General features: G+C 49.9%; 1 protein-coding gene across 1 annotated transcript; it reads right to left on the reverse strand.

Moving 5' to 3' along the window:
* Window positions 1-200: 200 nt before the first annotated feature.
* Window positions 201-22,766, reverse strand: SCD (stearoyl-CoA desaturase). The gene is made up of 6 exons (XM_074874804.1): window positions 22,245-22,766; window positions 18,230-18,518; window positions 10,401-10,531; window positions 6,700-6,905; window positions 5,182-5,414; window positions 201-3,962 (listed from the first exon to the last, which is right to left on the reverse strand). Exons 1-6 carry the CDS (start codon window positions 22,644-22,646, stop codon window positions 3,763-3,765), a joined length of 1,461 nt encoding a protein of 486 aa, XP_074730905.1. The 5' UTR covers window positions 22,647-22,766; the 3' UTR covers window positions 201-3,762.
* Window positions 22,767-23,658: the final 892 nt, after the last annotated feature.

Raw genomic sequence — 23,658 nt, forward strand, 5'->3', positions numbered from 1 at the left:
GGCGTGCCTGCCCAGGCTGCGCGGGAGTATGAAAGCCATTATAATCTGCTCATTCACGGCGCTTAAAGAGCCAGAGGTTTTTTCCCTGGTTCTCCTGGAAGGGAGGAGGATTTGGAAAGGGTGACGCATAGCATCCTCCATCCTGATGGGGCATCGCGTGCTTCACCCAACCCAGCCCGCCATGTCATCGCTCGAACAGGTTTTAAAGTAATGTTTTTTATTATGAACAAATAAAATTTCAGATCAGCACAACCAGATGTCTGTTTCCGTATTAGTAGAAATTATTTCAAAAAGGTTTTTCTTTTCCAGTACACAAAACAGAGATACTACTATGCAGAAATCCCTAAGCTGTGAAAAATCATATCCTACTCACATTTCAACAGTGACAGAGCTTAGACAATGTGCAGATTCAACTTTCCAATCCTTCCCTGAACACCCAACACTTGGACATCTGCTCTTCACAATACCAGCAGGGCTGGGAACAGTTTTGGAAAACAAACCAGTCCATGCTTCTGCCAGCAGCAGTGTGCGTGTGGTACCTACACCTTCCTCCTCCGCACTGGGCTGGTCGGCAGCGAGCCTCACCACACCCCTGGGAGGTAGGGCATAACCCCCTGTTACGGATAGGGAAACTGAGGCACGGAGAGTTTTTGAGTGACTTTGTCCTAAATCACACAGTGAGCGAGTAGCTAAGCTGGGAACAGGTCCCAGGAGAACGGCTGCTCTAGCCACGAGGTCCCACTGCTGCCTTCTCTGCTTCCACCTCTCACAGACTTATTTAAGCTAAACATACAGACGACGCGTCCAGGATACAAACATGCCACCAAAAATATATATATATATTTATAGGTATATATATATATAATCTCAAACAAAGTTCTACTTAAAGTGTTGTATGTTTCTTAATCTAACAAAAATACATTCAAAATCACCTGCACCCACAGTTCAATGTAGGCAATTAAATAATTAAGAAACCCCTCGAATGTTCATAATTCAGAATAAAAAAAAGAAAAAATACGGCAAATAGCTGTCAATACTCCTACGTATATTAAAGATTTAAGGCACCCAGAGATATTTGCCAATCTACCTTTAAAGTGATTGGGCAAACACCAGGACTGTTTGGTTACCGCTCCTCAGCTTCCACCCTAATTCCAGATTCTGGATCTGAATCAGCAGGTGAAATTTGAAAGGAACTCTTGATGTCAAACCCTGCTTCTCTGCTGAGAGGATGTGAAATATTGCAGCATGTCACAGCACACTTCTCTACCATAGGGTATGTCACACAACACCTTAAGGGCACCAGGAGCAAGGAAATAAGTCTCCTCGCCTTCTCCCCTCCCCACACCCCTTTCAAATTACTGGCTGGAGCAAACCCATCCTCTCTGGAGACTTCTGTGAGTTCTGAGAGGTTTAGACTAGAGCAAAGTCAGTCAGCAATTACAGAGCAAACAGTGTTTTCTTTTTTGGGAGGGCTTTTTTTTTTTAAATGGTGGGATACAATTCTAGCCACAATCCCCTTTGCCCCAGCCAGTCCCCAGTCTGTCATGAGCCTCAGAGGAGTAGGGATGCCTTCTCCTGACACCAGGAGCCGAAGGGCTCCCTGCGCCATTCCTCCCTGTTGTACCTCTCAGCTGGACACCACATGGCTCCTGGTGGCTCAAAACCTCAAAGGGTCCCATTGCTGAGCAATAACAAGGCCACAGTGGTGGCAGGGAGGGGAAAGAAGAGGAGAAGGCCTTCTTTTCTGAGTAACAAGCGTATTCTTGTTAAGGAGTACATCACAGAGCTGTCCTGGCTCCTGGTGGGTCTCACAGCAGCAGGAGAAATCAAAGCTGCAGATATGTGCTCCTGTGAAGCTTGCCTGGCTGCTACGTGGCAGAGCTGAGGCGAGGAAGTTGGCATCCTCTCTATCTCTGCCCTCTCTGAACAAGGGAGATGCTGCAAACCCCACTCAAACATCACCTCGTTCCAGCCACCTCTTGTGCTTTCCTCCAGCTCCATTTGATGAATTTAAGCTACAAAAACAATACTACTGCTACAACTAATAATAATAATAAAAATTAATAATAATGGAGAGAGTTAAGGGGGAAAAAAAGGACGTTCAGCCCAGTGAGGGGCTCAAGGCCATGACACCCAGAACCTAACCCTCCGCCTGAACTCAAGTTGCGGTCTCTGCAACCTGCAGGAAACAACACCCACAAGGACTTTTTTCCCCAGCACACCCCCTGGCTGTGTGCCCACATCAGTTTGGTGATATAACTGACCTTTCTGCAGTCTCAGCCGCCCTCACTGCCAGCAAAGAAGCAAGGTGGCAAGATGGCTTGCCGAGGGGGCCGGGAGGCAAGCTAAGGGACTAATGAGGAGCTGTTTTCGCCCTCCCTTCCCACTCGCTCAGAGGAGCAGAGAATGGCAAGCCACCCTGGTGGACCCTGGCCAGGAAAGCCAGGACACTGGCAGCAGTGTCTTGCTTCAGAGGTCTCGACTCCCTCAAGCCTCCCGTGCTGCCTGGCTCTGCATTGGTGTTTCTCAGGCACTTGCTAAGCAACCGAGTGGAGCCCCTGGGGATGGAGAGGCCTGCTCCTGCGGACACCCTCACCTTTCCCTATGCCTGAAAGCTCTCCCTTGCCCCGTCCCAGCACTCAGCACAGGATGAGGATCCACAGGGCTGCCATGGACACCAGGACATCTCTCTGCCACCCAGGGGGGACCCTGTTCCTCCAGCACATAAAGCAGCTTAACTCAGTGGTGGAGCTTTGGTTTACATCCTTCTCCCCCTCTCCATTTTGGCAAAGTCCCGTTTGCTGGCAAAAATCTCAGTGGCAGCAGCAAACAAAACCACCCTGGGCTGGTGCTGCCTCACGGCAGCCAGTGGCACACCCCTCCATCTGTCCCCCTCCTCGTTGTGGTTCTCCAAAGGGGCCACAGAGCCTGGAGCCAGGCTCTGCCTTGAGACCCTGGTGGCAAGGGCACAGCAGGCAGTGCAGGGAGGAAGGCTGTGATGCCAGAGGGAGGAGGATATAAGGCCACCAAGGCTCCCCCTCTAGTGCCCACTGCTGCCACCAGACCCCCCCAGCCACCGGTGGAGCTGGCTAGAGCTCTGAGAGAGTCTGGGGGCCCTACTCTCCCCAGCCACAGAGGCTGTGTGGTGGGGAGAGCACTTCCCAAGAGACATACTGGAAAGAGATAACTCTCTTTTTGATGGCAAGGGAAGGGGACAGGGCTGCTTTTCCTGGGGAGAGCAGTTCAGCCATGCCATGTATGTCAGCAGCCCTTGAGAAAGGAGGAGGGACAGAGGAAGGAATTTTGGGGGGAAGGTGGTGGGGAGAGGGTCACTGACTTTAGCTCAACTCTTCAGCTGGCTGGTACAGGCTTCCCTTAACTCCATGGTACGTAGCCAGCTGTGATGGGCCTCCCCAGGCTGCTTCCTACCAGCTCCTCTGCCATGGAGAGACCAGTGTGATGTAAAGCAGGAGATGGGGTAGAGGGACTGGAGAGAGGAACGGAAAGGAAAAGGAGAGGAGGGAAAGGGGTGGCCTTGCATTATAAAGGCAGAGTCCTAGATCTTAAATACATCATGTAAAATACAGCGTGGGAGGGGGGTTAAAAGTCATTATCATTATCTTAAACTGGTAGCATTATTCAGTAGTTAGTAAACAGAACATTAAACCTTTGTCCAGCGTGTTCAGAGGGGTCAGGAAGGGAGAAAGGGAGAAAAAAGGAGGAAGGAGAGGTGTGGATGTGCGCATGAAGGGGAGCAGGAACTCAGCCACTCTTGTGACTCCCATCTCCAGTGCGCATTTTCCGAGCCAGGATGACCTCCTTGGAGACCTTCTTGCGATCGCTGGCCAGCCCCAGGAGGCACATGAGGTCGATGAAGGCTGTGGTTAGGTTGAAGCGCCAGCCAAACTCACTGGTGGAGTAGTCGTAGGGGAAGGTGTGGTGGTAGTTGTGGAAGCCTTCTCCTGCAAAACATGACCAGGGAGAGGATGTTGCAGAGCTCCAGGTGAGGGCCCCTTTATCATGGCCCAAAGCACCACATTCCTGAAACAGGCTCTGGATTGCGTCCAGGCTCCTCTCTCCTCTCAGCCCAATTTCACCTCTCTACAATCTATCTCATCTCATTTGAGCATGGTCCAGCATGCCTGGGCTGGCCCAAATGAGCCAATGACATCACAGAGGACCTATGGTGCTTTAGAGGAAAATGAGCATGTGTTGAGGAACTAAGAGAGGCCCTGGCTCAACGACTGCACCAAAACACCAGGGGAATCCTAATGGCTTTTCCTCTGCCACCACAAGAAACCTTCTAGTACTGGTTGAGCTACCAGCTAGACTTGCAGCAAGTCCCCAACAAACCAGGCTAATCAATACTCCTACAACATGGGCAGTCCTAATGCCAAATCCAAAGGGCACTTCCAGATAGGAATAATGCAGACAGACTTCTACTAAGCAATCCACCCCAGTTGGCCACCCTATGCTCCGGACATTGTCAACACTGGCTTCAGTGCTCACCCCTTCAATGACATCGCCTGGAGTCCTGCTCCTACCTCCCTGAGTCTCTGCAGTTCAAATCCCCCTCTACTAAAAACCTAAGAGTAGATCCTTTGGTGGCAGAATTCAGTGCAGCCCCAGTGACACAGAGTAATGCAAACCAGGTGAAGATTTGGGCTTGGGAGAACAGATCAGGACAAATGCTGACCCTAGGATGTACTTTCCTAGGTCCTCAAAATGAGGAGATGATCTGGCTTATCTCACCCTCAAGTACCCCCAAAATTACCAGCTGCCCTGAGAACATGTCCAAATGTGCATCTGCTGGTTTTCAAGTTGACAGATCTAAGACAGATAAACAGAGACTGCAGCACACGTTTTTCAGTCTGGTGAACGGTGCAGAGAGAGCTTTGAGCAGGGTAAATAAAATATTGCTATTGAGATAAGGAGGTGCTAAGTGTAGCAGAGTCCTTTCCATCCTGGAGAGAGACGGGTGGGAGCTGATAACCCCACTGCCCTTATGTACTCACTGGCCAGCCTGGGAAACTCCGCCAGATGCAAAGGCTGGAGGGGAAAGGTGCAAGGGAAAGTGGGGACACCTGGATTCACAGAAATGTCTATAAGTATCTGCTGCCCCAAGGGGCAGTCCCTGCTCTACAGTCTACCCACAGCAAAAGACACAGATGCTGAACGTACCTAGGGCCCCCAGGCTGACCAGGGGGTTCTCCCGTGGGTTGATGTTCTGATCATATGGCCGGTTGCCAAACATGTGAGCAGCACTGTTCACCAGCCAAGTGGCATTGAGCCCTATGGTGTACCGCAGGATAGCTGGAATGAAGAAGCTGATGATGATGGATTCGTCCCAGAAGTACCAGGGCACTACAGTGGGCAGTGTGAAGCACAGCAACACCACTGAGGGCTTGTAGTATCTGGAAAGGAAGGAACCAGGAGGAAAACGCTCAGTGGCAGAGGCAGAACAGGAAGGACTGGTTCAGACCTCCCTTTGGAGGATTCACTCTCAGCTATACAGGGAAAATCAAGTGCAGAAATACCGCAGCCCTGAGCCCTGCGTCTTTTGCCCTGGATGCACAGAAGCCATACCTGGAGACTCCCACGTCTTATCACTGGGCAGGAGACTCAAACTGAAGTCCTGCTCTCCCTGTCTCAATCTCACATATGCACAAAGCAATGCCCCCTTCACTGTGAGTCCAGACACCAGACGCTGCTTTTGGCCTCATCTGCCATTTGCTTCTCAGCTATGTTGGTTCTCATAAAGGCAACCCCGTGCTTTCAGAGTCCCACAGAAGGTCCTTTCTCAGGCTCTGGCCCAGTGCTGCAACTCCTCCTTGCAGACCTGGCCCTGCCTACCAATACACCCCACCAACATGTGCAAGCAAGGGACATCTGTGCCATCAAACAGATGATTATGTGGGGCCTCTCACACTAGAGGGATGGGAGTAGAGGAAGCTGAACCATTCTAATGACCCACAGGGGAATCCCAGGCACAAAAAGGAGGGAAGCTATAAACCTTGCTTGGTTCATCTGGGACTGAACTAGGGACCTCCTGAGTGAGGGTGGTTACTGTATGGGGTCAGTCCCCCATTTCTGCAGCCCTGGTGATAGGCTCGCCTCCTCTGGGTATCAGTCCCAGTATAGCCCCAGACAGCTGAGAGACACCCCATCCAAGAGGCACCAGTGAATCAAGAGTGTCCTTCCCAGTTACTGCCTTTCTCATGTCCCCATTTTCAACTGCTCTTTCACCACACTGTTTCCAGGAGACTGATGGGAGAGTGGCAGAGGCGTGACCTGGAAGGTGTACCACAACATCTCCAAGGATGGCCTGGAGGCACTTGTGGGTGGGCTCTGGGCCAGCCAAAGCAGCAGCTGGGCTGTAGGCAGGCAGGTGTGGAGGTGCTTTGTGGTGGGAAGCTCAGCTGGCGGCTGGCAAGATGCTACAGGATAGGTGGGCAAGAAAGGGGCGTGGGAGGGCTGGAGGTAGCACTAGCTCCTAAATACTTCCTATCTGAGAGGCACAGCTCATTTCTCACAGTTCATCCCACAGCAAAGCCTCGGGCAGACTGAAAGCTCACATTTCTCACATGGTACCCTCAATCTCTTCATGTTCTATCAAAGGCGTTTCGGGTCCCCAGCCCATCTGCAGAGTCCCTGCTCCATCCCACATGGCTCTGCACTGGGGCTGACCCCACCACTCACCTCCGCTGGAACATCACCACTTTGTCAGCCTTTACGTCACTCAGGTCCAGCTTCTGGCCCTTCTCTATGACATCCGGGTGCTTGCGCACCAGCAGCCAGCCGATGTGGGAGAAGAAGAAACCCCGTGTGGCATTGTGTGGGTCTGCATCTGTCTCGGAGAACTTGTGATGGACACGGTGGTCCCGGACCCACTCATAGATGTCATTCTGCAAGGCAACAGGAGTGGAGACTTAGGGCCAGGGCTGGAGATATTCCCTTCAAATTAACAAAAGGGCCTAAAACATGGGGGTTGGAACTAGATGGTCTTTAAGGTCCCTTCCAACCCAAACCATTCTATGATTCTATGATTTAGACACCTAAATCCCATTGACCTGAACTCATATCAGTCATTTTATCTTTCATTAGGGTTTGGGTTTTTTGGCTTTTAAAACAAAAAGTTGGGTCTTCTTTGCTCAACCACTTCAATTTTCTTTGAAATCTGCTTCTTTGGTGGGCTGCCTTCTCTCTCTTTTTTTAATTGGCTAACTTTAGGCTTTGGTTTGCACATCCTCTACAACATCACAGGCTCTGATTGGCCAGCCTGCTCCCCCACCCCTACAATAGCCAGCCCTCACTGGCCAGTCAGTGTCTCCTCCCTCACACACTCAGCTCTTGTTGGTCATTTGTCCCCATCCCTACATGGTGCCAGCTGGGATTGATCAACCTGCCCCTTCCCTTCACCCTGACATTTTCCATGGGTCAACTTGCCTTGCTTTTCCTGGGATTGCCAAATCAGATCTGTAACTGGGGGCAAGGTGTTTTTAACTTTTTTTTTCCCCATTGGAAATCAAACAGTCTTAAAATTAAGGCCCCTCTTTAAAAATAGAATAAACATGTCATTTCAATGACAGTTATCAAAAATACCTCCCTTCAGCCCCATAACTGTTCTGTTTAAGCTGCAAAATCAATAGTTTGGAAAGTATTAAAGTTTTCATCATTTGTACTAAGAAATGATTGTTCGGCCAGTTTTAAGAATAGATTTTAATGAGCCTGTGCTCATTCCTTTATACAAAGATTTCTATGTGCTTAAAGCCATGTATTACACCATCCTAGAAAACATGAAACAGAGATCCAAGCACACCTCTATTGCCTGTATTACACAAGAGGCTCCTTAATCTCCTAAATACATAGGATTTTTCCTCAAGACACTTTGAAGGTAGGGAAGCAGCATAATCATCCCTACTTCTTGCCTGGGAAGACCAAGTGACTTATCCACACAGGAATCCTGTAGCAGAGACACAACTCCTCAAGTCCCTCTCAAGTGCTGTAACCACTCCTCCTTCAACTGAGATAAAATGATTTACCTGCAGGCCATACAATAAGGCAATGATAGACGTGGGCCAGGATTCAACTCTCACTTGTTTCCAAATACTGGGAACTGCTGCCTTCCTTGCAGCCAAATCCTGAGCACCTCCAAGTATCACCACGCCTCACTGATGTTAGCCAGAGCTTGGCCACTCAGCATTCCCCCAGAAGAGGGTGGCCCAGAAGCCTTCCCTATCTAGTAAGCAGAGAAACACAACCAGTACCTATGCTGGAAATGTTTCACTTGTGACCCAAAGCCTCTTTCACATTCCAGACCCTACACTGCATCTCGTAACATGAGAAAACCCAGCCTGAAAGCTGACAGACAGCTTGGGTTTGCACATCTGGGGAGGCTTTCCCTGTCTCCTGAAATCCTGCTGGAGACAGGAGGCACAAATTTGGAAAGAGTCCATGTACCACAGTTGGAGCGTGGTACCACCTCGTTCACCACACTCTGTGCACAAACACAAATCAGGGGTCTCAAAGCTGAAAAGTCAGTATCTTGACCCCAACTTCAGCACATTACCTTTTCTACAGATCTTATTTTGGGACCACCTCTAACTGCAACCCTGTCTGAAAATCATGGCTTTCTGAGACCAGCAAGCAAAGCCTAGAATGCCTGCTTCCTTGGAAGTTTCCACCTACAGGCTATAACCAGGAGAGCTTATGCTGTGCTGCAGCCACCTGGTCTTGCAGGTGGAGGAGCCAACTAGGAGCAGAATTCCTGCATTCTCTGAAATCACAAGCCACAGGTTTCTGAGAAGCCAACAGGCATTTTCTGTAGAACCTCAGATAAGATAATCTATAGTCTTCTCTGGCCTTAAAAGTTACTGGTCTCATCTTAGAGCTGCTGCCACTAATAGGAATGAGATAAACCAAAAATAAATCTTCTCTTGATCTCATTGAAAGTAACTATTAAAAAAAAAATCCATGAGGAATGGTACTGAATTTTCAGTAAAACTTTGGATTAGTTCCTATTGAAGCTTAAATATCTGTCTGTCTCATCTTTGTCTATTCCTATCCGCTACAACAACAGCTCAGCAAATTCTTTCCCCCTCTGCCCTATAACCCTGTGAAAGATGGTCTTTGTATGGGACTAGCCGATACACAGCAACCCACCCCATTCCCTTGCTGAGTGCTGGACCAGTAGGTGGAATCAGCAACTTGGTCCTTCCTCTTTCTCCTGAAAGACTCTGGTTTGGTACTAACAGAGAATAGGAAAGTCAGTGGTGTTTTAGAAAGCTTTTCAAGGCTAAAAAAACCCCATCCCCACCCTCTTGTGTTACATGTCAATGAAGTGATATCCGGGGCGGTGAGCGGACAGACAGGGACAGACACATGACAGGACTGGAAGGTAAATGGCTCTAAAATATCTGGTCCACCTGGGCTTTACCCTTCCCCCATACCTCAGATGAAGAATTACTTAGGGACACAGCACTGATACTTTTCTGTTCACCTTCTTCTAGCAGAAAGTGCTGCACCCTGCACCCTCCTGAGTACTTCCTACACATGAGCAAGCCTGTGTGAAGTCCCTTCAAGTACAGTTCGAGGATGGAGTGTCGTTAGAGCTGTCTCACAGCAGCAAACCTGAGAGACCATCAGGATTTTTCTGTACCATGCCAGTCTGGGTTTTCACTCTGACTTCTTTGCTACTTTCTATAGTCCCTAAGGACTTCCCAGTTTGTTTGCTTTGTGGACTGTGAAGTGCTCTCCTGAGCGGTTAAGCAATATCCTGCTGTGCTTATCAGCTGCCTGCAGTCACTTGTGCCACTCTGAATGGGCCTAACCCTTCTCTCCTCGAAACATCACTGACCTGGGATGACTCTGGAAGCCAGCGGTGTGACTTATAACAGGGTTATTCCTTAATATCACTCTTTCAAAACAGAGAAGCATCCCTCTAACTGCATAATCTCAGGAAGTTCTTGGTCTTTCCGCATCAGCAAATTCCAGGCTGGTCCCTGGGCTGTGTAGATGTATCCCCCCTTATCAGCCACGCAGCAAGAGGAGGGTGAGGCAACACCAGGAGAGCACTTAGCACTTCCACTCCTCTTTCACAGGACCTGGAGCACCTGGAGGGAAGGGTACCTTCCTGCTTTAGAGAGCTTTCCTACCCTTGATGTTGGCCAACAGCCCTCTCCCCACCAGGTTCATCTCGGAGTCACCCTCTGACAGGACAAGGTGAAGACAATGAGACAGACTCTAGCACCACAGTGTTAGATGGAAAGGACAGGTTGTTTCCTAACAAGACACAGTAGGAGAGAGGAACCTCTCCATCAATTTCTGCCTCATACCCGAGACAGGGATTCAGGGGAGCACTTCCCTTCTGAGGACCAGTGACACACTGAGGAGGTGCTTACCTGGAAGGCTATGGAGTTTGCAATAGTCAAGAAGATCCGCAGGGGCAGCGTGGCTTTGTAGGACCGATGGCTCCAGAGGCGGTGAGATCCGGCTGTTATCCCCAGAGCACTCACCAGGAAACACAGAATGGCTGGAAAGGAAAAGAAAGTGTTGGACCAGTTAGAGCAAGTCAGCCTGCAGCAAAGTTTCTGGCAGAGCAACACAAAGGCAAGTCTTCCTCCAAAGCTGTATAAGCAAGAGAGGAACCCATGGAAAGGACAGGTTGGGGCAATGAAAATCAATGTGAGAGTGCCCAAGCTACCACAGGCTTCCTAAGCAACGTAGGGCAAATCACTTCAGCTCCTCACCTCTGACAAGGGAGGAGGCTCCCCCTTACAAGACTTGTCACAAGGGTTGGTTCTTCAGCATAGTGCCATCTGTCATGGTGCAGGATCATCAAAATTGTATAAAGCAACTGCTTCCATATAGCCCTGTGGTAACAGCTCTGCAGTCCACCAGGGAACAGCTTCCGCTTTTCCTCCCACCCCAAATAATCAAGGGTCTTGCTTTCCCCTCTCACCACTCCTCACTAAATCTCTTTTGCATTCTCTTCACCTAGAGGTGGTAGATGATCTTAACAGTTCTTCAGGGGGAAAGCTAAAGCCCATGGTTAGGCTTCTCTTCTGCTCCCTTTCTGAGCAGAAGCTGGTTAGAGAAAGATCTAACCTACCATCCCCCTGAAGCCTGGGCTACTCAGCATTCCCCCAGAAGAGCTGTATCACTGACTTAAAATATGCCCAGAGGCTCCTGCTTGCAGGGTCTCTTTGATTCCTCCCTCTGCTCAGCTCCTGCACCATTTACTCCAAGGAAGGAAACTCCAAGGCTAACAACTCATTGCAAGTCATGCCCACAGCAGAGGCAGACGTTGCTGGGCCTAGCTGAACTTCGAAGCTGCTTCATGTGTTCCCTCTCCGCGCAGGTCAGAAGGAATTCCTTGTCACTCTGGCAGCTAGTAAAAAACCACACCCCTCTCCCTCTGGATCATGTGTTTATGTCTGCCCTGGTCTGTGTGTTCCCACATGTCCTCCTGGGACATCTGGAATTTAACCTGGGTTCCAGCATCTCGTCCTAGAACTAAAATGGAAAAAAAACCCCAATAGGGTCATAGCAGAATTACAGTAGGAAGCTGAGGTTAAGAAGAAAATTGGATCTGAAAATTAACTTTTTTTCTAAGAAGGAAGCATCAGAAAGCTTGGCAGAAAGACGGATGGCGTTCAACAGTTGGTTTGCCCTGCAAGCTCAGACACCAAGTGGGAAGGGTGCACATCTGCATAGGTCAACTGATCCACCTTCAGTCCCCTGGGGGAAGGGATGCCTTCTCACCAGTACCCCAGGGGAAACTCTTTCCTTGGTATAAATTTGCAGATTTCAGCCAATTGGATCAATGTTGAAAACAGCTCCTTATTCTTACCCGTAAACCCATGGATAGGAATTGGTATGCTTGGTATGCTTGACAATACCATTCAGTCCAGCCAAATGGCTCTAATCAAGCTTATCTTGAACCCAGAAAATAGATACTCTGCCAGAAACTTGCCTGGAATCAGAGATCTGAGACATATGCAAGGCACTGTCGCCCCGTTCTTTCATTCAAAATAATCCAGTCTTTATTTCCTATCATCTCCTGTTCCCTCTTTCTTCTGTCACCTCCTTTTTGTTTTTCTACATTCTAAACCTAATCTCTCATCTGCTAAAAGCTAGTCTCGGCTGATTTAACAACCTCTTCTAGCCCCTTAAACTTGCATGAACCCTCCTCACTCCCATCCCGCTGTATAACAGCAACGTTCCCTGTCTGCTGATCTGACTGTGACTTTCCCTCTTTATCTTCTCCCTTGGCTTCCCTGCCTGCTGCCGAATGCAGTGCAAGCTTCAGACCAGCACAACTCCCAGCACCTGTGTGGTCTCCTAGAGGAGCCAAGCAGGCACTGGTCATGGTTGATTTATAGGGCATGAAGAGGGATGAAAATGCATGCAAATGCAGCAGGATCCAGCCTCTGCAAGAGACAATGGAACTGAGCAAAACTCACGAAGCTGGTCAAGCCTGCAAGGGGAGAAGGGAGGGATGCACGAGCAGGGTGTTTGATTCAGGTCCCCCTTTGCCTTACTGACAGGGAAGTACTTATGCTAGATACCTTGAAGGTCTCACCCACCCCCATGATGCTGACTTGAAAGTTATGAACCAGGTCATGACCAGTTCCCTGTTGGTTTTAAGATTTTAAGACTTGTTTTAAATCAGTCACTATCCCCACAGATTCATACAGAAGAGCAAACCTTGAAAAAGCACCTAACATATAACTCTGATTTACAGAACCTCTCTGGCCTCAGACACTGCAATAACAACAAAACCCGCTCCTGGATGTTTCAGACACTTCCTACTAGTGGCAGAAGAGTGACTCACTGTCATTCTCCCTTGAACATAAGCAGCTGTACCCTGCAAACCGCATTTCATAAAACCTCTGGGCAACCTTCTGCCCACGGTGCACACCTCAGTGGCTGAGGTAGATTTCCAGGTGTGACAAGCAGTTTATGGCAGAGCTGAGAGTGGCATCCAGGAGTGTGGATTTCACGTCCAACCTATACAGACTCTATGAAAAACACCAGCCAAGGAGTTGACAATAAATAGCAGGTTGCAATGGATGTGTGGGGCAACTTGTTAGGGAGAGAGCCCAGCTCTCCACTGCGGGGCAAGTAGGCATGAGTTAACAGTGCACTGGGGACAGAAATTACCTATGCAATCTTCAATAGCACTAGAAAGTAAATGCCAGGTTAGATGAGTATAGGCCGTATTTATGTCCCTGAGTTCAGGCCTCCCACTCTGGTGAATCCTCACATGCTGACTGGGAATTAGAGGCCTCCAGGAAGATTACTCTGGCTGAGGACTGTGGTATTTAAGCTTTGCAAGAAGGAAGCTCACCTGTAGCTCTTTTATACAGGCAATTCTCAGAATTTGTGGATATCCCCCTCAGGAAAAGATGACACCAGCAACGAAGCCGTATCAGAAAGCACAAGTAATCACAAAAGAGAAGAGATGGGGACACCGACAGACCCAGAAACTAGACAACCCAGTACTTACTTTTGGGTAGCCTTGCCTGAAAGCTTTTGATAAAAATTTGGAAGAGTACCCATTGCTTTTAGGTGCCCTGGCATAGAACAGTCACAGCCTTCATCCAAATCCCATGAAGCTCAGCATTTCATGTTGACTTCTCTTGGAGCTGTGTCCCAGGTCACTACAATGGCCACAACTCTCTAATTATAATCCCGTGCTGCCTTGCCTCTCGCCCGTCTACAGCGGCTGTAGTTTATCTAAGGAGCAGATACTTTCTGTGGGAAAGGAGCTGATTCTCACTCTATGCATACATGGCACCCAGCCTACAGAAACCCAAACCCTACTTGGGGACTATTAGCTCCATCAGCCATACCTAAGAGTTGTGACAGTGACAGGATATGGACAATAGATTGAAAAGCCTGGTGGAAAACAGAAGAATTCAGCACCCTAATGATTCAGAGGGTTCATCCCTGCAAAGAGGTGCAATGATGATCATTGCATAGCCAGGGAATCAGCATCTCACACAGAAGAAGAAAAGCTCCTCCAAGATCATCCACTAGGAATGAAACTGGAAAGAGAGTAGAGAAGGTGAAATAAAGTAGCACAGATTTTCACAGCTACCCTGTGATGCTGCCTCAAACTGCAGGACTTAGGCACTCCATCAGCTGACATTTCAAAGTCATCTTACGCATCATGCTTTGAAGTATCCAAGCTCCAAAAGACTGTCAACTCACAAGTGATGTTTCCAATGACCCATTCAACTGGAATACAAAGAATTATGACCACTGGCAGTAATATGCACTCAGTGCTCCAAAAATTAAACCCAAAACAGATTCAGTCATATTTATATGACTTGCTAGCCTTTACCTCTTCAGGGCTCAGATTCAGACCTCAAGTTATGAAAGGAAGCCAGGAATGTGCTAAAGGCATTGTTGCCTGCAGTCAACACCAAGGATGTTTACATGAAGAGGTGTCCCTGCTCCAGCAGGTGTCCCTGGGCTTCTGCTCAGTGCGAAGGGAAACTACAGCTCTGGACTGTTCCCTCCAAGTCCTGCTAGCCAGCTGGGTCATGCTACTCTGAGGAGAAAGATACCAAGAGCAAGGAAACGCATAGGCTGCATAAGGGGAACAGCGTTTAGGAGGAGCAATAGGAGCTACTGTTGCTATAACCTACCTTGCCTATCTGGTAAAATCAGAACTTCCCTTCCACTCTCGGAGGAGAAGCATACCACCTGCTAGTTAAGCCTGGAGAGGATGCTAAGTAGAGAGGTGCTGCCAGCAGTAGTCTTGATGGAAAAGTAACAAAAGACTTCTGTAAATGTTTTGCTGGATACATTTCTTGCAGGTAGTACTGGCTGAGATTTTCAGGCTGTCAGAGTTGCCTAAATTATCCAGCAAGCTGCTCCTTGATCCAAAGATGATGCAGCAGCAACAAAAAATGGTATCAACCCATGTTTCTCCCACCGTTGGCACTGCAGGGAGCTGAGGTGTTGTTAGAGCACCATGTCAAGAGGAACCATCACTGTTTTATAAACATTGTTGGCCAGGCGAACAGGTGTTAACACAAATATCGTATGTCTGCTGCACCTGAGGGCCAGGAAGACAACATGCAAATCACGTTTCCAGGGAGGCTCAGAGCAATTAAGAGAAGAAACTATCAATCACCTTTGCATCCTGCCCTTCCAGAGTCAGTCTCTATATCGTTTGGCAAATGCTGTGAAATCTGCTTCATGATCCCTGAAAAGACTGCGCAAGACTTTGTCAAGTGCAGTGCAGAAGACAGTAAATAAAAGGGGAGCTAACTAGAAAGCCATAGTGCTGGAAGGGCTCGGAGAGCTCTTGTTATGGTGAGCTCACCTGATCAACAACCCCAGCTTGTTCTGGGAAGCTCTGTACCAGAAAGAGATCAGGGGATACAATGCACACAGCAACACAGAACAGCAAACAATGATGAAGGCAGGGCTGGAGAGCTTGAGAGACAAAGAGGAATTAGCACACAGAGAAATGAAAACAAAAGAGGACACAGTCACCAATATAACTGGTTTCAGAGGGACAGGATCATCAAGGAGATGGTGGCTTGGATGAAGAATGTAAAAGCAGGGGATTCGTCCTTATAATAAAATATAGAAGGTATGTCAGCTATCAGGCACCATAGCTGCCTGTAGCATAACAGCAGAGAACATCTGGGGCCATGTTATTTTTATATTATATGTACACAGCCTAAGGAAGGAATGATCTGAAAAACAAACAAAGAAACGAGCATAAACTCCAGCAGCTCCAGAACTACCACTGGGAGAGCTGTTCTGCCGTAAGCCCACACTGTATTGCCAGGAGCAACATGTCTCTGCTGCTCTATTCTTGTCTGTAAAATGAGAACCATAGTCCTCTCCTTACTACCAGGAGAGTTGTAGGAAAATAACAGCAAGTCACTGAGATGACAGCCACAAATACCTTGTATGTGCTAAAGAAAGGTATGAACTGAGAAAAGGGCAATGCAAGAAGGAGCAAGGAGCCTTGCTGAGAAGCCAGACCTGTGGAGGGTCAGAGTATCCCAGCTCTGGTCAGCACTGGAGGAGAATGGACTATAGGGAAAGCTCTGACTTGGCTGCAAAGTGCATGGAAGGGTGATCCCTTCCCACAGCAAGTGCCAGGGATGCCGAATAAGGAGCTCTGTGGAGCTACTCCCGCTTTGGTAAGGCAGGATGGTTCTTCAGCCAGTCCAGAACAGTGCAATTCCCCCAGACTTCACGTCCTTCTCCCATTCCCAGAGCATCTGTCACCCCAGAAGCCACCAAGGAATCTTGCAGTGCCTCACAGTGGCAGGAGAGCAACTGGCACTTCACATCAGAGCTGACTGAAGGAGGAGAGCAGAGGGACTGGCATTAGGTAAAAAGCAAGGCGGAATCCCACAAAATGCCGTGGGATGCCATACAGACATCCTGAACAGGCATGTGGTTGCAAAGACACTGCCTCAGAGACCACTTTGAGGTAAGGTGGGGCTTCGCAGAATGCAAAGCAGCATTAACCTTCTGGATCAAGATGCTCGAGCCCACTTAAGTATCTCAGGGGAGCTCAAGGGAGAAGGGTTGGATGGACTTGAAAATCATGGTGCAGCTTGAAATGAAACCAGTAAACCCCCCTCACCTTTTTCTTCCTCCCTGCTGCAATGCCCTGAAGATACTTGGCTGGGGTTGGAGGATCCAGGCTTCAGCCCAGTGAGTGAAACCAGCAGACCCTGCCTAGCCTCTATCAGAGAGCCTGGGGATGGGACACATAGAGCAGGACTGAGAGCCCTGAAACGCTCCTCCAAGGTCATGCTGAGGCTGCATGTTCTGCCCAGCCCTGCCACCCTGGGGAAAAGCACAGCCTGCTAGATTTTCACAAGGGAAAGGCCCAGCAAAGTCTTCTTTCATAATGCCTCCATGAAAGCCCATGCTGGCTGCACAGGGAACATGTCAGTGCCTCTGCTTTTGCAAATGCTGTAGCCAGCCTCTGACTGAGTCCTGTGGCCTCCAGCGATGCTCATCCCCCAGGCCTTTGCCTGTGAGAGGCTGAGATGGTCCAGGAGGAAAAGAGTCAGTCTGGTCATCCAGGGAGCCATCTCTTTGCCAGTCCAGCTCTGATGCTGTGATGCTCGTTGCTCACAGCCATCAGGAAGACAGACTTTGAGAGCATGACAGGCCAGGTGGATTGCTTCAGGGCCTGTCCACAGCTGGACTTGCCAGGACGCTGCTCCCGGCTGAGCACTTTGCAAGAGCACTGCTGAAACCAAAAGCCATGCCAGTAGGTCTCAAATTAGACCATCGCTTTTCGTTTCAGGATGCTCTGTTTCACAGGAAGACAGGGACTGGATGCAACCTCTCGACTTCCCCACTGGGAGCTGTTTGCCTTCTTGACTCCTCCAGGGGTCCACACAAAGGCTCATAGAAAGCAAGGCTTCCCTGCAGCTTGGGCCTCAGGCCCAGCTGCCTTTCAAGTAGTCAAAGGAGAAGTTTGGTTCCTACCCAGGGCAAGGTCGCTGAGAAAGCGGAGCTTCGCCTAGCTACCTTCTGCTGGGTTGTGCTTTCAACTGGAATTTGCTGCCTGGAGAGCCGCTTATTTATTTTTTGAAAGTTGTCAGGCTTAGTTCCGGGATGATGGGGACTAATCTGTGCTTTTCTAAGAATGATAAAAGACCTGAGCTTCAGAGTTAACTCTTGACTTTTATCTTCAGAACAACTGTATTTTGTCTCTTTCCCCTCACACACACATGGAGGCTCTATGGGATTTACCCTCCCTTGGTAAGGACAGAAACGGTTCTTGCCTTTGGGCAGCAGCCTCAAGCCAAATAATGCCTTGTACCTTGCCTCCCCAGCACCCCTTAAAGTGCTGTTGCTAGCATCTTTCTTCCTAACTTTCTGGGATTGTCACAATACTCCATCAAACATTTTCTGTGCTCCACCCGAGAAGTGGATGCACATTCAGGAGTGGGCCACATCCAAGCCTAATGCCTGTGAATTAAGTTTGTTCTTTAAGTAGCTAAGCAGTCCCCTGCCAAATCCTTCCCTCTCATGCATGACCTTACAAGAGACACTAGCAAGCCCTCCCACAGTTCACTACAAAGCTGGCTGAGTAGCTTCTTCTAACAGAAGACCTCTACTTCCTTCTTTCTCCTCCCCGAGTCTGTAGGCCTGGAGGGAAAAAAAATACCACCCAACAGATTTGGGGTTTGCAGATGTCAAGAAACAAATGAAGGAACATGCTTACCCCATGCCAATGTCTGGATCTTTGCGGAAGGTATGAGCACCAACCCTAATATGGCCCCTAGATGGAGCAGGCTCATGAGGATGATATTCCTCCAGACGTATCGCAGGGGTGGCTTGGGGCCCTCTTTCTCCTGGTAGGTCTCATCAAAGATATCATCTATCACGTCCCCCCGGTCTTCTGCCAAGTCCTCATGATTGAGTAAGTCCTTCTCCATGACGGCATCCCCATTCCTGGCCACCCGGGAGATGAGGGTGCCAACAGTGGTGGTGCTGGAAGCGGAGGAGAACTCCTTGGAGAGGCAGCAATGGACATTTTCAAGAAAGGAAAAAAGGAAAACAAACAAGAAGTTGGTGGTTACCAATGCAGGAAATAGAAACACAAGCAGCTAGTCTGGCAGTACGAAGAAGCAGCCTGCAGTTTCTTTGGCAGGTTCCATTCCTTCAGCTGAGCCCTTGGCAGCAAGAAGAGCCTGCTCTGGCCCCATGGAGTTGTGGCATGAGAGGGAGGGGGCCTGATCTTTCTCGGGGGAGGAGGTGAATGGTGGACATGGTGTAAAGACAAAGACGTGAAAGCCAGTCTTTTTTCCACCAGTGGCTTTAGGGGTATCATTTGCAGGCTGCAAGAATTTTCATTTTCCTTCAGTTTTATTAGTAGGCATTTTTAGGTGGACTTGTGGTCTGGGCTTGCGCATAAGCAGACAACAATAAAGGAAATCTTGTGAATGAACAAAGAGGTGGGAGAGAAATATGGTCTGAAACATGGTTTTATTATAAATCATTGGGCTTCTCCTGATATCCTGCTTCTTTGTGTCACCTCACCAGGGATCACTGGGGAACAACAGGAAGATCCACAGAGGGATTCTTCTGGGGTGCCTCTTTACCTCCCCCTGCCTCACCTTCCAGGCTGCGACGTGGCAAGTCCAACATGCTTGCAGATGAATGGATGGAAGCAGTTGAGCGATGTGCTTCCAGTTAGACCTACAGCTCCTATCCCATGCCTGCTGCTAAGCCTCTTATCCCTTTCCCACTTTCCACCCACAGGCAAACTAAGGCATGGGAAGACAATACTCTGAGCCAAGGCCACCAGTACACAGAGAGGAAGTCTTAAGCAGCAAGTTGGCTCAGCCTGGCTCCCAGCTCCCTCCTGTAACCATGACACAACATTCCCTCTCCACACGCTTGCTTGCCCTGGCTGAGTGACAGCCTGCCTGATCAGGCATGCATGACGAAAGGAACAGGCAGGACTGACCCTAATGAGACAGGTCACTGAACCCTGAATCACCAATTTCCATCTCCATCATGACAACTGCGTGCTTGCTGGTGCTTTCAGCCCTTTGTCAGGCCTGAGCCCAAGTGCCCAATGGGGCTCCACCCTGGGGGTGCCAAGCACGTGGGATGCAAGTGGTGGGAGGGCATGCTGTCCCCATCCCCTCACCTCCCAGGAACCTGTCCCTTCACCACCCGCACTGCTGCCTCCACATGCAAAGGGACAATAAAGGTCAGCCGACAGGAACAGGAGAGCCAGAACCATGGGAGGGAGCGTGGCCAAGCTGGAAAAGCTCCTTTCCCAATAGAAATCTCTCCTGAATTAATAGCAGATTCCCACTCAGGCACCCAGGATTCATAAAGACCACCATCCTGCCATGGCCTAGTTTCTTGAGGGAGGCATTAAAATCAGGCCAGGCAGCTTACGTGGCCATCCCAACTCCTCCCTTTCCCAAGGGTAGAAACTAGAGGGTTACAGACATACCTTCCTACAGGGAGGAGCTGGCAAAGCTGACAGATTCCCCACATTTGGGAAGTAAAATGATCTCTACAGAGGGAGCCCTCTAAGTTTTTCCTTCTGGAATCCAAGGTTAGAAAGGAAAAAACCTGGACATGAAGTATCCCGCTGCTTTCTCTGAACCCAGGCAGCTGCTGAGCTCGGGACCAGCTACTTCTGCATCCTGGCTATAGGCTGTCTCTGAGGGTATGATACTCTGAGCTGCTGGAGAATTTAGAGACAATCCCCCCCAAATAGGGCCGTGAGAAATGTCTTCTAATCCAGAGATTAGGCAGGGAAAAGTCCTGCCCATTTCAAAGTGTCAGATACTCTCATCTGGCATTTTGGCAGGAAGGCACAATTTTCTTCTTTGGCTGGAAGACAATCTACCAAAAAGACCCAAGACTTGTCTATGCAGGAAAAATTCCCAACAGAGATCTGGTGGTATAATTAGATGGGTAACGCTCCCCATATGGACATGCTGCTTCCAGAGTAAGAATGTGGGATTGGAGTTGCATTTTTCTCCTCCACGATAGTTTATGTCACTGTCAAAGTTACACAGGGGCAGAGGAGGAGGGAGAGCACAAAGAAAACAACAGAGGGGAAAAAACCTCTTCTTCCAAAGTTGTAGTAGCCACACGAGGAATTTTACCAGCACACCTATGCTGCTGGAATTACACTGATATAATCAAACTGGTCATTTCTCACATGTAAACTAACCTTGAATCAAAAGGGCTATAAAGCAGCTGTGAAACACAGCTCTACCATTACAGACTTGGTGGGGGGAGCACGGGGAGAAGAGGGAGGTAGAACGGGCAGCTATCTAGCTGGAGACCGGGGTAATGAGGAGGAAAGAAAGAGGATTTTTACCCTCCTATGGCTATAGTGGCTTCTGCGGCTCCTACAGAGGAACACGAGATGGGGATTGATCTGGAGTCTAGAGCTGAAAGGGGGAGGAAACCAGCTAAAACATTTTCATGAGCTCTCCCTCATTTATGAAGGACTTTGCAGCTCTCATCTGCAGAACAGATGTGTTCCCCATCTCCAACACCCCCCCCCCCCAACAGCACCGAACATGCCACAGGTAATCCTGGCACCCTGCCAGCTTATACAACCAACTGCAGCTCAAAGGCTCCTGCCTGGGTTCAGCCTAGGTGCCCCAGGGCAGTGAATCTTGGGTCCAGTATATTTGAATATGCCCAACATAACCCAGGGACAGGATTCTTTTCAGCCTCCAGGATATGCCCCAAAATACATGCCAAGACTGTGAAACATGGTCTGAGCACGCTGCCCTTGGCATCCGTTTTGGGTCGGAAGAGGATTAAAGTTCTTTACATCAGAGCACCCCTGGCAGGTCACAACAACAAAAAGGAAGACTGGGGGAGACTCTGCGTGTTGGAGACAGGCAAGAAAAAGTGCGGGGCTGTGATTTACCTCCACCCCTCTGCATAGGCAGAAGGGGGAAGGATGAGAAGGCAGGAGCAGGAATAACATAATCAAGCCCCTGCCTCCCCTCGGGCAAAGGGTAGGCAAAAAAAAAAATAAAATCTCTGAAGATCCAACAGGTCTAGTATCTTCCTGGTGTCATGTTGTTATTCAGTCTTTCTCATGCCAAAAATGGGCAGTCTCCCCATTGTATGTTTGCTTGGCTGAGGCAATGCAGACAGTCATTCATTTCATCTGGGCAGCTGGCTGCTTTCACCTTGTGTCTGTTCTAGAGACGCTCCCTGCTGCCACATTTGGCTTAAAAACGGTGCAAGTGAAAGCCCCTTCTTATTAAAAAAAACCCCATAAAAATTAAGAAAATTAAAAAAGCACGGTCTGAGCATTACCAAAAACCCCAAGACCTCTTGGCACAAAAGCCCTTCCTGCACAGCCCCTATCAACACGCTTAGATGGATGTTCTCAAGATAAACCTGTATTTTATACTCGGTCTATCCGAGGGCATAGACTCCACGGGGAGACAGTCCCGGTGGCGGCGATCCCCGCTCCACGCACAGTCTCCCCATGAAACTTGGGTGATGGCTTAAGTTAGCACCGAATGACTGTGCCTCATGACTGAGAAGTAGCGTGGAGAAGACACACGCACACACACATGTGTGCGTACGTGCGTGTGAGCGTGCACGGACACGCGTGGATGCCCAGACCTTTCTTCCCAAGGCAGCAGCAGCGCGGCACTGCCGCAGCCGCGGAGATGGGGGAGGAAGGGGCGAGGGGCCCGCCCCCCCCGGCCCGCCGGCAGCCCCCCGCTTACCTCCTCCTGTAACAAGTGCGCAGGCATGGGGCGGCCCTGACTCTGCTCCTCGACGGCGGTACGCGGGTGCGCAGGTCCCCGGCGGTGGCGGCGGCGGCAGGAGGCCGGCTCTTGTCGACCCCTGGCTCTGCGAGCTGTGCGGCTTGGGGCGGCGGGCGCGGAGGTATTTAAGCGGGGCTGCTTGCTTGGCGGCTGGCGGGGCCGGGCTCTCCACGCCCCAGCCTCCCGGTGACCCCCTGCCCGCGGTTTTGATGCGCGGGGTCGGGTCAGCGCGGCGGGCGGCGTGTCGCGGCGGGTCCCGGCTCTCGGCGTACCCGGGAGGAGAGGCGGGGCGGGGCGGGCCGGGGGACGGGAGGAAGGATGCTGAGGAAGAGGAGGATGACGAGGGCCAGGCTCTCTCATGATGCCTGACTGCTTTTTTCTTTCTTTTTTTTTTTATCTCTTTTTTTTTTTTTTTTTCCTCCCCCTCGCAAGCCGATTGGCTGCGGGAAATTTGGTGCCACCTCGGCCTGCCCTCGCCATTGGCTGCCCGCAATCTGCTGTTCGTTCCCCGCGGCGCGCACCCTGCGCGCCCGCCGCTGCCTGCGCGCCCCGCTCCGCGCCCGCCGCGGGCGGCCCGAGGGGTGCTGCCGGCCCTCCGCAGGGTGCGGGGCGCTGGTACCCGGCCCTCCGCATCCCCCTCCTCCGCCGCGGGGGCTGCCCCTAGGGAAATAAGGGGCACCCGAGCGGTGTCGCGAGTGGCGGAGAAAGAAGGGGCTTCATCTACTCTGTAGAGGGGACCTGTATGGGGAGCATTCTGTGTATATATCTATATATAAATCATACATCTCTGAAAAGAAAAGCACACCCACAGCAGTATATCCGGATAAGCATGTATATCTGTGTAGGTGTTTATCTCGATCTGCAAAAACAGTCTGGAAAATGTTGGCTGTAATGTTTTGAAAAGAATCCTGGCCATTTTCCCCCAGAAAACAGTCTCTTTTGGGGGAGGGCGGAAGGAAAAAGGAGCAGCTCAGTTTGCTGTCAGCTATTTTCCATAACAACCTCCTCACTAGCCAGTAATGCCAGCAAGAGGAAAATCCAAGCTCTATCCCAAGGAGACCTTCACTGTTAAAAGTGAAAAAGAGGATCCTTGTGAATAAAACCTTGCCAGTGGCAGAGCCTGGAGGCAGCTCTCCTAACCCCACCGCATGGTCACTGTGCCAGGCACCCTCAGTTGTTTAGCAGCAAGGCTTGGGGGGCCCTAGTGCCATCACCCCAGCCAAGTTTCAGCTTCTTTCCCCACTCCCGGTGTGCCCCATGTTCAGTCTCTGGCCCCTGCTGACACGTGAGTCATTCTGGGAATGGAACAGGGATGTGAAAAGCCATTTTGAAGTGTGCCCATATCCCCTGACACATATCCTGTCTGGGCAGC

This window comes from Strix uralensis, chromosome 7 (assembly GCF_047716275.1).
Source record: "Strix uralensis isolate ZFMK-TIS-50842 chromosome 7, bStrUra1, whole genome shotgun sequence".
Classification (NCBI taxonomy): Eukaryota; Metazoa; Chordata; class Aves; order Strigiformes; family Strigidae; genus Strix; species Strix uralensis.